General features: G+C 37.5%; 1 protein-coding gene across 1 annotated transcript in view; it reads left to right on the top strand.

Annotated features, from left to right (window-relative positions):
• Hira (histone cell cycle regulator-like protein) overlaps nt 1-6,419 on the top strand; it is a 60,450-nt gene extending 54,031 nt beyond the window's left edge. Inside the window, exons 17-18 of the mRNA XM_083128473.1 lie at nt 2,055-2,149; nt 5,172-6,419. Of these exons, the coding sequence (XP_082984599.1) occupies nt 2,055-2,149; nt 5,172-5,708 (632 nt within the window). The 3' untranslated portion in view covers nt 5,709-6,419. The remainder of the gene's footprint in view (nt 1-2,054; nt 2,150-5,171) is intronic.
• The last annotated feature ends 6,676 nt before the right edge of the window (nt 6,420-13,095 follow it).

Below are 13,095 nucleotides of genomic sequence, written 5' to 3'. Positions count from 1 at the left end.
TTGGCCCCCGTTTCCCCCTGGACTCACAATTGTCGGAATTTACATAAAATGTTGCTTTTTGTTCATTCTTACATTTAGAATTTAAATTTCTTAAAAAGATGCAGTTGTTGAGCAGTTATAGCCTTTTATATTCAGTTTATCCCATAGTAGCAAAAGGGGAAAAGTGCTTATTTCAAATGGCGCTCTCAGAAAGAAAAACGCACACAGTGTATGATCGCTACTTTACTTCAAAAATATTCACACGTTAAAATTAAGTGACACTGTTAAATTATTCGTTTATCTGCGCTTTCGTTTTGCATAATAATGTATACGTAACCTCCCCCCTCGAAAATCTTGGGCACGCCACTGACTCTAGTGTTCAAAAGGATTAATCTTGTGTTATCTGCAAAATAAGAGTCACGGTTTTGTTTATTCGAAGGCAAGACAAGAATGAAAAATTGAATCCTTTATGTTGGATGAGTCATTGCTGTCAGAAGCGATATGGGCAGAAATAAAGTGCCAGAAATATTTGTATTTTAGAGGACACCTTTTCCAGCATCCTTGCGGCAAGGTACGTGCTTATTTAAGTTGTAATTGTAACTATAATTGTGAAAAGTGGAAACATTACAAAACAAGCTGTTTGTGTAACGGGCTATCTGTTACGCAATTTGCCGGCACCTGTTGCATGACTGGGCCGGCAAGCGGCCGAAGCTCTTGCGGTGGCATGCTCCAATAACCTCCCTGTATAAGCTCAGTCCTATAAGAAGATCAAAATTTAATTGAAATGGACTTGATTGTATGCTCAGTATGTAAAATGCCATGCCAATGTTACTATGGTAAATAAAATCTCAAATGTGATTATTTGGAAAACTTGTTACACTAAATAACATTTCCATCTTAATGGAATGTCAGAATGTCATATTCATAATAGTCACCTTCTGTCACTTTTATCAAAAGCATGTACTTTGTGAAGTTTATTCCTTTCTAAATAAGTTTTTTTTTTAATTTTCACTTTAAAATTAATCAGTATTCTGGCAGTTTGCATAATTCATTGGATAAGCTGGACTTTGGAAATTGTTATATTGAGAAATAAATGGCAAATTTTGTTTTTTATGTGCAGAGAGTCAAAAATTTCACAGTATTTTGGAGACTTCAAGACCATAAAAAAATGGCATTTTATATCCTTTATGTATGCAACCATGAGACACACATTCATGGTTGCCAATAACAGTTGTATTTTTGTATCAGAAAACTATGTTTTTTTGTTACTCCATGAACAGACTATGTAACCAATTTGCAAGAGAATGTGAATACCTCTGTGTAAAACTTACAAAAAAAAAAACTGTCTCTAATGCAAAAATGACAGATGACGATGATAAATATATGCATAGTTTAAAGGGAAGCCTGTAATCCTGTTACATCAACCTGTTGGTGTGTGTGTGTTGACATTATGTTTCGATAGCATCCACCCTCTTTCGTAAGATTTCCGACAGTGAAAATATGCAAGGGGTCTTAACTGTGACCTTGTATCAATGTCAACCTCTCTTCGATGTAACACACACTGGGCTGCATTTTTGCAGGTTAACCAGACTCTGTAGGGCTTGTATCATGTCATTCATGTGCATTTGTAATTGTCCCTTCATCTATTTCATCTCATTACTATTCATCCCCATTGTTATAATTAGCCAAAAGTGGCAAAAAAGTGATGTAAAATCTAAATCAATAAGCAGTAAAAATTTACAATTGTGGCAACCATGGAGCTGTCCTGCATGGCTGCATACATACAGGATAAGAAATACCATTTTTCAAGGTATTTAGTATCAAAAAGACCTCACCTAAGAAAACATATTTTGATGTTCTGTGCTTGCTGTGAAATTTTGTCTGTCTTGTACTGTGACACCCAGTACAATATTGAGACACACAATTTCTACAATTTAATAGTTTCTGTGTGCGCCAATATTTCATGTAACGCTATGGTCCCTATTGTTTCCTTTGCACTATAATGTGTACGATAGCATCCGTCATTTGATTGACATAAATGTGCATGTATATAATTCAGGTGTACTTTCCAACAGGTATGGAGGCTAAGTTAAGACTGCTATGTGACGACCTGCTGGGACCAACACACAGCCGTGCCAGTTTAAGTCAGCGATGGGAAAGTCATTATCTGGTAGGCATCTGTTTTTCATATTCATGGTTCTACAAGGTGGTCACAAAGTGATCCAGGGTGGCTACGTACCGGGAATTTCTTGAATTCCGGGAATTATGCATGAATTTTTCTCCTTAGACGTGAAAAATTGCAACTTTTATTAATCCAAATTAATTCATACATTTACAAATGCCCCGAGGCAAGTTTTCACAGTTTAGCTTTTATTTTTATCAATATAGGGAAATAAAGCTGCATAGAAAATAAAAGTGAATTCTCTCTATCCGTTTACTCTGTTACTGTCCTTTGCCGAACAATCTATCTGACAGACGGAAAACTATTGAAAGATATCTTGAAGTTCATTAGGTAAATTTGAGTTCAAAATTCTTATACAATTAACAATTTTTCATAGATTAGTATTTTCCGTAACACTTGTGACTTGTATTTGTAAATGTTGTTTTTAGAGTCTGAATATGTGAAAGGGCAAATATAAACTCTGCACCTTAATTTGAATATTTTAAATAGAATTTTTGGATACATTGTAATCACACAGATCCTTCATATTGTTAATATATTGTGTGTGGGGAGGCGTTAATACATAAGGTTGAAATAGAAAGAAAACATCTGCTTGGACCTTAAATTTTTGGGAAGTTTGCCTTGAAAACCGGGAATTAAACTTGAATTTTATCATGGACCTACAGTGGACACCCTGTGGGCATACCCCCCCCCCCTTTATAATAGTCTGATTACTTGATATGAACACATACCTGTTTCATTGATTAACCACCTCTGGGACGTCTTGGAGGCCCTTCACAACATATTGAGGGGAACGTCACTGCCCGGAAAAAGGTCTTATTCACACTTTCATCGTGAAGTGTGTGGAAATATGGTGCAGAGTTCGCCCATGCTACAAAAAAGACTGTCTCCATACTGATGTTCCAGACACTTAAATCATCAGGTATGTGTGTTCATATCAAGCATTCAACCATAACCATCATAGTGTCGAAAATACAGTTGAGTACACCCACTTTGTGACCTCCCTGTAGAGTGGTCACCCTGTAATACTATATTTCATAAATATAAACTCAGGTAAAATAGCAAATATTTTTAACACACATACAATTACATTTTCAGTTTGTTTTACCATAATACGACTTAATATTCCTCGATTTTATCTTTTCCCATAGTGTAGATTCTATCTGTATAATTCCAATGTTATAAAATATTCCAATATTTTAATTTTTCTAGGGGTGTAAGGGGTGACCTTCCACGCAGTACACCTAATTGTCAACCTCACTTCCACATAGTACACTCTGGAATGCATTTTGCAGACAAACGAGGCTCTGGCGACTGGCACTATGGCCAGTATAATTTTGTGTGTGTTGTCATGTTTTTTGTCTTTGTGTGTGCTGAGTGCCCCTTTACAGCCTCAGCTTTTAACGAAAATCAGAATATTTTAAGATTTTAGTTATGCAACGTTAGAGTTGTTCTTTGTAATGACAAGGGGCTGGACCCCGTATAATGTGACAGGTGCAAAATAGCCTGAGTGCTGACGCACCCAAAATTTTAAAATCAAATTTAAAAAAAATTAATTTACCACTTCAGTCCTCTAAAAAATCATACAATCGAGGTTGCACTGTATATAGTAGTACTTCTACTTTAGTGAACTATTGTACTATCATTTTACAATGGTGCATTTTACTCACTATCAATACAGATAAAAATATATAAATAACTTACGTGAGTGAGTAGGAATGGTTCAAAACGATGTTTCGGAAGTTTGTACTACTTTCTTCATCAGGTAAATAAAAAAAACTTTAGGTGCCAAACATGGTACCGCGTTGTCAAATCGCAAGTTGAGGATTCAGGTTGAGGATAGAAAAGGTAAAAAACTTACATTGACGGCACAAAAACTTCGATGAAAATCTTCACTAGTTAAAAACTCCCTATGTTAAAAAAGTTAAAAACTCCCTATGTTAAAAACAAAAAATACATGGCTAAAACAAATAAAAATGGACGACATATTACAGACCCCCAGTGACTTCCGTCAGTGTTGGGTAGAACACACGTGTTGGGTAGAACACATGTGTTTGGTAGAACACCATGTTTGGCACCTAAAGTTTTTTTATTTACCTGATGAAGAAAGTAGTACAAACTTCCAAAACGTCGTTTTGAACCATTCCTACTCACTCACGTAAGTTATTTGTGGCCGTGGTGGCTCAGTCGGTAACACGTCTGACTGCCATGCTCAAGGTTCCAGGTTCGATCCCCGGCCGGTTCAAATCAATCCGGGAACTTTTCTAACGTTGGAAGTGGCTCCGGTGCCCACCCAGCGTCGAATAACGTGGGTACCTGGGGGAAACCCTGGAGGGTAAAGGTGGTCAGGGGCGTGATGCTGATCACATCACCCCCACTCATGACCGGATCTAGAAAGTGTGGGGCGTTACCCCCACACCCCCTATATGCCTTCATGGCGTGCCTTCTTAATCACGTAAGTTATTTATATATTTTTATCTGTATTGTACTATGTTCCATGGAAACACACAATAAAAATGTAATTAATATATCGAACGAAAGTACTAGAGTCCTCTGTTTTATCTAGTTTTAAGTTTCAGTGCCTACTGTCACCATCTTCTTGGAAACTTGTTGTACTATTGCTTGGCTAGCTTTTTCCGAGAGGGTGGTGGAACAGGTGTTTTTTTGGAGTGACCCTTCATTAGTTTCATGAAATTAAGTCATCCTCATATTCGTGATTAGCCAAAAGTGGCAGAACAGTGAAGTAAAACCAGTCAAATCAATTAATCAGTGAATTGCTTAAGTCTGGAAATTTTGGTTCTGGATATGGAAAAGTCAGAAATTTTTGTTTTTATGAAATTGTAGACACTCAGAGTTAACTTGATGTAGAAAATATGTTCAAGATTTTGTGAGCAATGCAATATTGATTTTCCAGTTCAGGTTGGTACCTATGGGGAATATTGCACTCGTGCAGTAAACATAGCTTCAACATATTTAACACTTTGATTCATTCTCTGTATTTCTCTTACAGGGATTGCCAAAGCATGATTTGCTGAAAGAAATTCTAGCGATTCTCGGATCAAATTTACGACTGCAGAGACTGTATATGGAATACAGCGACCAGTTGAGCATGTTAAAAATGGAGAAGCCCTTAATTAGTAAAAAGGCAACTGCGGAAAGAGATAAAAAGAGGACGGATATACTGAGAAGCATAAAAAGGAACTTCGAGGTACAGAACAGTGAAAAGAAAACTGCAAAAGTTCCAAAACTTGTGAAAAAGGTTGCTACCATGGAAGCAAGTGAACAGAAAACCGTGGGAACAGTTAAAACTGAAGAAAAGTGTGTGGTGTTAGACACTGAGGAAAAGAAATCAACGGAAAATAAACCAGTAGAAAATAAACAAACGGAGAAGAAACCTTTGGATGTGGTGAAGAAAGATGATGTAATGGAAGCACCTGAGAAAGAAAAAAATGACAGTAAGCCAGAGGAAGTGGTCATTATCGAGGAGACGCCTAAAGAACTCCAAAATGGTGAAATGCCTAACACTACTAACAAAAAATGTACCTGAAATATACATGTGACTGCACATGTAATAGCACTAAATTTAAAAACTTGCCTCTTTTTTAGAGAAAAGGCCATAATAGTAATCAATTTTGTGTACAATGCTGTGTTGAGATGAATTATATTAATTCATGCTGTGCTAAGGGTTGTTTTTTTTCGAGCTCTCTGCTGTGTGCCCATAGGCAGTTTGTTGAATCCAGATTGTGTGTGTGTGTGTTTTTTTTTAAAACTTTCAGAACGGTACTTTGTCTGAAATGTTCAACCAAGCTAAATGTGCAATCAACTAATTGTATATTAATATGTACTGTGTGAACCTGATTTATACATTTTTTAGTGACTTGATATTATAATGTTTAAACTCATGTATTCTGTGCCAATGTGTAGCAAAGTGATTTTTGTCTTGCAGAAAATTAAATGAAGTAATGTGATTGTTAATATTTGCAACATGTAGAATGTAATTGTGTGCTTGAATGAAATGTGTAAACAAATTAAATGAATTAATTACATGTATATGCTATATATGTAAGTGTGTGAGCATGTGTGTGTAAAAGTTTATGCCATTAATACTATTTGTTGTATTAAAATGCACCCAGTTGCTCTCAAATGCAGTAATTGATGAAACCGAAGCAAATGATGAAATTAGTAGATAATGCTTTTTCGGGCCAACATTAGCTGCTTGCCAATAAAATTGTTGATCTGATGTTTCTGCAAGTACGCTTTCTCTTGGTAATCTCTGGAGCAAGTAAACGAAAACAAGTCTGTGCAACTAGTGCATTGAGGTGATGACATAACTGCAGCTACCAACCGTTTGCAGCAGTGTGCACTGTTTTGCTTTCTCTCCTTCTCCACCGTTATTCAGAACTTGCTCCACAGAATCCCAAGACAATGTCTAGTCATTCTATCCCCCTCCCCTCCAAATGAAGCAGGTGTGGTTAGTGCATCAAGTGTAACTGTAGCTCACATCTGGCTTCTTACAAGTGGCTCACAAGTGGCTGGTATGCTTTTGCAGATATTTTCACACCATGCTCACAGAAGTGGATGTCAGTTGTGCCATGGTACGAAACCCCCCCACCAAACCATCGCTGAGGTGGGATGATGTCCTCTGAGGATCCGTGGCATGTTTTCACGAGCTTCCTGGGATGACAAGGCATAAACATGGTTGTTTTGACGATTGTGTGAAGATTTTTTCGTCTGTGAAAAGGATCCTCCTGTGGCCACCGTTTGCGTAATGCTGAAGGAGTCTTTTTGTTTTCTGCTCCCTCTGGACCTTAAGCTGTGGAGTGAGGAAGTGAGCAGTACTTCGCTGATAAGCGCGGAGTCCTAGGTCACTTCAGAGCACACACGACATCGACATTTTCGAAACGTTCAGCTCTCGAGCCATCACTGCTTGTTTCCTGACCGGATTTCGTCGAATCCTCGCCGCCACTGCTTTCACGAGCTTCTGGCTCATCACGTTGCAAGGTCTACCTTTTCTGGGGCGGTCCTCAATTGTCACTGTGTCACAGTATCTGTTGATGGTCCGATGCACGAACAGCCTGCTGATATTCAGCTTTTTCAGCATGTTGAAAATGTCCGATGGTGATTTGCCAACTTTGTGCAGTGCGATTACTGCCACACGGTTCTCGTATACACCCCACTCCATTCGATTCACAGTGAAATTCACCTTTCCGATACTACAGCCAAACACACAATGATACTGGTGGTTGTTTAATGCAACATTGCCGGGTTACCTTGCCAACCAGTGTTGCCATCCCTGTGTAGACTTTGTAACAGAATTTATGATATGACTAGGTACATTGCCCCTTTCCATTTGTATAGTTTCAATTTTCATGCCAGTTCTACATTCTCACGAAAGATAAATAGTTGCCATAACCCTTGTATACTGCAGATAACAATTTGTAATGATTTCAAATACTAAATTGTTGGAAGAATGAACAATATTGAGAGAGAATGCTATGCTATATAATCACTGTTACTAAATATCCCTGCAACATACATGTAAAAAGGCCTTCCCAATGGCATAATGGTAATGTCACCTTGTAATGAAAAAGTCCCGCGTTCAGTAGTCTGTGGAGACACGTAGTGGTTCAGACCCCATTAAACTGTAGGTGCAGTCCTGATTAGCCTATCTCTGCATAAAGCGGACTTTAAAAACTTCAGCGCAGTGCATACATGTAAGACAATTTAGGCAAATTGAAGCATAGATACAAGTCTTACGTTTGTATCACTTCATACGAAAAATATAGCTTCTAAAATTGGCTACAGACGTACTTTTTGGGAATGAATTTATATTACAATAAAGTGTAGAGCAAAATAGAAGAATAGTTGGATATTGAGATATGCAGTACCAAACACTCCCATGGCTAGTGCATCCAACCCCCATCTGGGAGGCTATAGTATAGTATAGCTACTATGTGAAAAGAAAAAGTATTGTGCATACATGAAAACATGAAGGGTGCTATTTTGTAGCTCTTGCTATGCCACTTTGAAAGTATATTCTTCATATTTCCATTTTATTGAAGCAGCTTAATTTATTTTTGACTGTTTCCCTTTTTTTTTCCTCTGAGCATATTCATTATAAATTATCATTTTTTTTTTACACACAAATAATTAAAGGTAATGAAGCAAGTTACAATAGTATGACATTAAGAAACATCTTGCATCACATGTCTGCAACATATTAAAAAAACACAATTACATAAACAGCATGATACAAGATACTTTAAAAAAGTCTGTCTGAGCTTTCAACTCCATCTCGGAGTCGTCATCAAAACCTGGACTGCATATTCTTCGACGTGTCTTGATCAGCCCTGATGATGAGACAGATGAAGTTGAAAGCTCAGACAGACTTTTTTAAAAGTGTCTTGTATCGTGCTGTTTATTTATTTTGTGTGGTGTTTTTTAACAAAGTTACAGTGGTCGTACAATAAATTTTAATATATGTTTTATGTACAGTGAACACACAGAAACCATCGTATAACTGCCTCATGAGAGACCTCGGTTTGATTCAAAGGGTGGATGGTCTCTGACATGGGCATCGAGAGGCTTAGTCAAAAACTTGTCTATTAGACACCCTCCCAGGAAATTTGCATCATCACTTCATGTTACAAGAAAACAAACCTTGTAATTTTTATACTTAATGACAAATTAAAGTGTAATTAATTAGCATCCAAATAGAATAATGTAATAAACAATGCATTACATTCAAAAGATAAATGGGTTCACAGTTTGCAAAGTTCCAACAAGTAGAATGTTGTGAGAGGGCACACAACATAAACACTAATAAAATTTCCCCCTAACTTTAAAGCATTTTCTTGAATGAGGCATGTAAAGTTAATAACTGAATAGAATAAATATGCATTAAAGTACACTAATTGTATGAAATTTAAAGAATAATAAAATGAAGCAATTTGGCCCATTTCTGATGACCATGGTATGTCATCCCCAATTGTCCCTTCATTTTTAAATATCAGGTCCATTAAAATATAGTAAGATATAGCACTGACTAGCTAAAAAGTACCATATTTGCTGACACATAAGATGCACCCCCCTTTTTTTGTGCATATTTTGGAGTAAAAAGCTTTTATAATTGAATTTATATTTTAATTACAGTATTTCAAATATAAAGTAACATGTAGGTTTACTTTCAACAACTTACCTAATTTAACTAGGAAAAAAATATGTTTTAATCTTCTTTGTCACACACCACAAGGGAGCAAGAAAAATCGTCTGAACACAGAACAGAAAGTTTCCAGAAATAAAGGCAATCAAATACAGCATCGCCATAAAAGATGCACCCTGTTTTTCAGATCTATTTTTAAAGAGGAAAAGTGTCTCTCATAGGCCGACAAATATAGTTATCCTATCCTTATGAAATTTGTACACGCTACTCGATCCTTGTATTATATACATACCAATTATCAAGAGAGAAAGAAATATCATGATTATATTTTACAGTGTGTTAGAGGTGGCATAGATCAGCTATAAGAGAAAAAAATGTAACTTGATAGGTGTGGAAAAATTAATCTGGCAACAATTAATTACTTTGCCTTTATGTAATGTACACATGCTCACACACACACACAAATGTTGCCCATCAAATTATGTTACTGAAAGGAACTTTCGCTGTAAAAACAATGTATTCTGAAACAACAATAATATGTTGGAGCTTTTGTTCTTCAATCTTTTATTGGAGGTACCTTTTTATTCCTTTTACAGCAGCGTAATTACTCGAGCAAAAAATGATGACATTGATGGCTTGCATTATTTTGTAATTCAAAAGATAATTGGCCAAATTGTATTATTGTGTTGCTTTTGGTAATTATGTTTACTTCGGGAAAACATGAAAAACATTTTTTTCATATGTAACAATTATAATAAATAATGGTTGAAAAATCTCCCTCCATTTTTAATGATAGGATTGCAATAGATGCTGGTGCACAAAAGACTGTATTCATTGCAATGATTTTCATAAAATGCATCATGGTTGAACTCAGGTGAATTTGAGTGTAGGTTTACAATTTTATCGGCATATTCTATTGGTTTCTTTTATACGTACAGACACTAGTTAATTTTATGTATTCTTTTCCTGCCAAATACAACACCCAGAACTTTAGACAGGGTGTTTCAAAAGTCCGGCACCATATGACAACACTGTTATTAGTGGAGGGATCGAAAAATTGAAAGTTGTTGGAAAGGTGGAATGTGTGTGATCAGGGTAGAAAGATGAGGGACACCTTGCCTGGGTGAAAAATTTATCTTTAGCTGCCTCTGATTTCAACCTTTGGAGCTGCCTACTGGGGGGAAGTGAAGTAGAAATTGTCGAGAGCTAGATCAGCTGGAATGAACTCTTCTTTCCAGAGTGCCCAGTCGTAGGATTGAAAGGCATGTGGTAATGTGTCAGAAGTGTGCAGTAAGGAAAGGTGGGGCAAGCGCCGCTCGCGTTGTTTATTAAAACAATTTTCAATGCCTTTATACACATTAGAATGGAATTTATTTACTATAAGATATTTACATTGCAGAATTTTTATTTCCCCTATTTTCTGTTCTTTTGGCTTGAAACATAAACCTGCTGCACCCTTGACGACGCTGGGCGATGCGACACAACTGACCGCGTTAGAAGAAGAGAACTGCTCGCCTTTCTCCCTGCTTTTCGAGTGACTTATGCAGTTCTTACACTGTCCATCCCCGTTTACAAAGAAAAAGGCCGAGGGCAAGCAACACCAAGACCGCATCTGTCTTTGGCAAGGGTGTTGGAAAGAATTCGTTCACACTGGCCACAAGTGTTGCTAACTTCCAGAATTTTCTGTGCATCCGTAGCACCACCTAATGGGGTACGATTTCATGTTTGAAACTCTATAGTAATCAACAAATTTCATTATGAAGTTAGCCAGTGATCACCAGTCGTATGCTATTTATAAGAAATAAGTAAGAAACTGAAACCCTTCTGTTTATTTAAGATCAAAACTTTATGTTAATAGGATGTTTATTATTTTCAGGGTTAAAAAGAACGTAATTTAATTTACAGTTGCCCTCAAATATGAAGTAAATGATTATTTATTTCATGGTTGAAATTTACAAGTTTATATCAAGAGGCTGTTTTTCTTCTTTATAAACCGTGCAGCGAATATTTGATTTTACGGTATGTATGCACTTCACACACTCAAGCCCGATACGTCACCATTATGCACATTATTGTAAGTAGGGATGTGTGTAGGCCTATATTATATTTGAAATTGTTATAATTAACCGAAACGAAAAATTAACCCATCGCTTGCCTATCACGAAAGGTCATGGCACGCCCCTGTAATGTGTTGCACATGAACTTCAGAAACAATAAATATTGAGATTTGAAAATAAGAGATGCGATATCGATTGATCAGTCTCTTCTAGACTTGCTATCAGTGCATCCACTGCCACTAGGACATCTGCAGCTTCCCCGATATGGTCCCGTTAATACGTATTGTGCTGGAGTGTTCATTTCTTTTGCCTAAACCAGTGCGCTGTGGAATGGATAGAAATTCCAGATTTTCTAAGGTAAAAGACATAAACATGAAAAGGAGGTAAAATATAGCAGCGACTATCAAAAGGAAGCCATAAGGCCCCTGTCCGTAACAAAATTTTGGTCACGCCACTAGTCGTAATTCACAGTTCCCAGCCGACGTCGTGGCACAGAATATTGAGGGAACATGATTTTGCGCCATGCCTGTTTGCCATTGCTCATTGGTATACGGGTGAGATTTGGATGGAATAAAAGCTGGGTTAATTCAATGGCCAAATTTATATGTGCGACTTGTTTTCTCAGACTTATTTCTACGAGTTCAACACCATAATTCCCAAATCTGTGGAGGGGGAAATTTTCGTGATATTGTTTCTAATTATGATCTAGTTTAATAGAATCCATTTTATACAGTAAATTTTACCTCTCTTTGTAATTTAAGTTAAATTTTAGAAGTACACCTCAGATAGTCGGTATGGCATCTGACTGCCACGTGAAAGAGACAGGTTCGATTCCGGGGTTGGTGATTTAAAAAGTGTCTCTGGAGCTCACCCAGCCACAAATTAATGGGTACCTGGGTGCAACCTTAGGAGGTAAATGCGGCCGGAGCGTTGTGCTCACGTCACCTCCAAAATGGCCAAGATCGAGAATGTGTTTGGCCCTACCCTTACACCCCCTAAATGGCACGGTGCTGTATGCATGACGAACGTTAAAGTTTCTGTAGGAAATTCCACAAGGGCATGGCTTACCGCTAGAAGGCAGTAGTAGCAAATACGGCGGGTGCTACGTAAACGCGAGAAGGCATTTTGCATGTTGGAATACAGAACAACCTTGTCCGCTGTGACTTGCAGCGACGATTTCGAGTAGATTTCATAATTCCTCGCTAATCTCCAGGAATTTCGCAACCGAGTAACCGCGGCTGTGGCACTGATCGACCGTGTTATGCTAACGTGCGTGTGGGCCGAAATGAAGTGTCGGTTAGATATCTGCTGCAGCAGAAAAGGTGGTATGGTATTTGTGATGCATGTAAAAAAGGGGGGAGATTGTCGCTCTTTCTATCAGCATCAGAATTGCCACTGTCAGTTCTATCATTTATCTGCAGCAAATTCATATGCGTGCGCACGGAGGCCAAGGTCCCCCCCTAATAATTGAAACCGCAGATTTTTTCACGGAGAGGCAAGCAAAGTATTTTTCCATGGGGCATATTACCCCGATAATAGTGTTGCCCACTGAAAAACACCACTTGAATTTGAAATTAACGCATCCCTGTATCCCCATTATAATAATTAATGTTAATTATACTGTGACTGAAATCAAATTACACGTTTGAAATATATACTTTCAGGTTGGCATTCGTTTTCCAAAGGGGAAGAGTGGCCAGTGACGTGCGGTGATT

This window comes from Lepisma saccharinum, chromosome 9 (genome assembly GCF_977018435.1).
Source record: "Lepisma saccharinum chromosome 9, izLepSacc3.1, whole genome shotgun sequence".
NCBI lineage: Eukaryota > Metazoa > Arthropoda > Insecta > Zygentoma > Lepismatidae > Lepisma > Lepisma saccharinum.
This window is presented reverse-complemented; position numbering and strand designations above follow the sequence as displayed.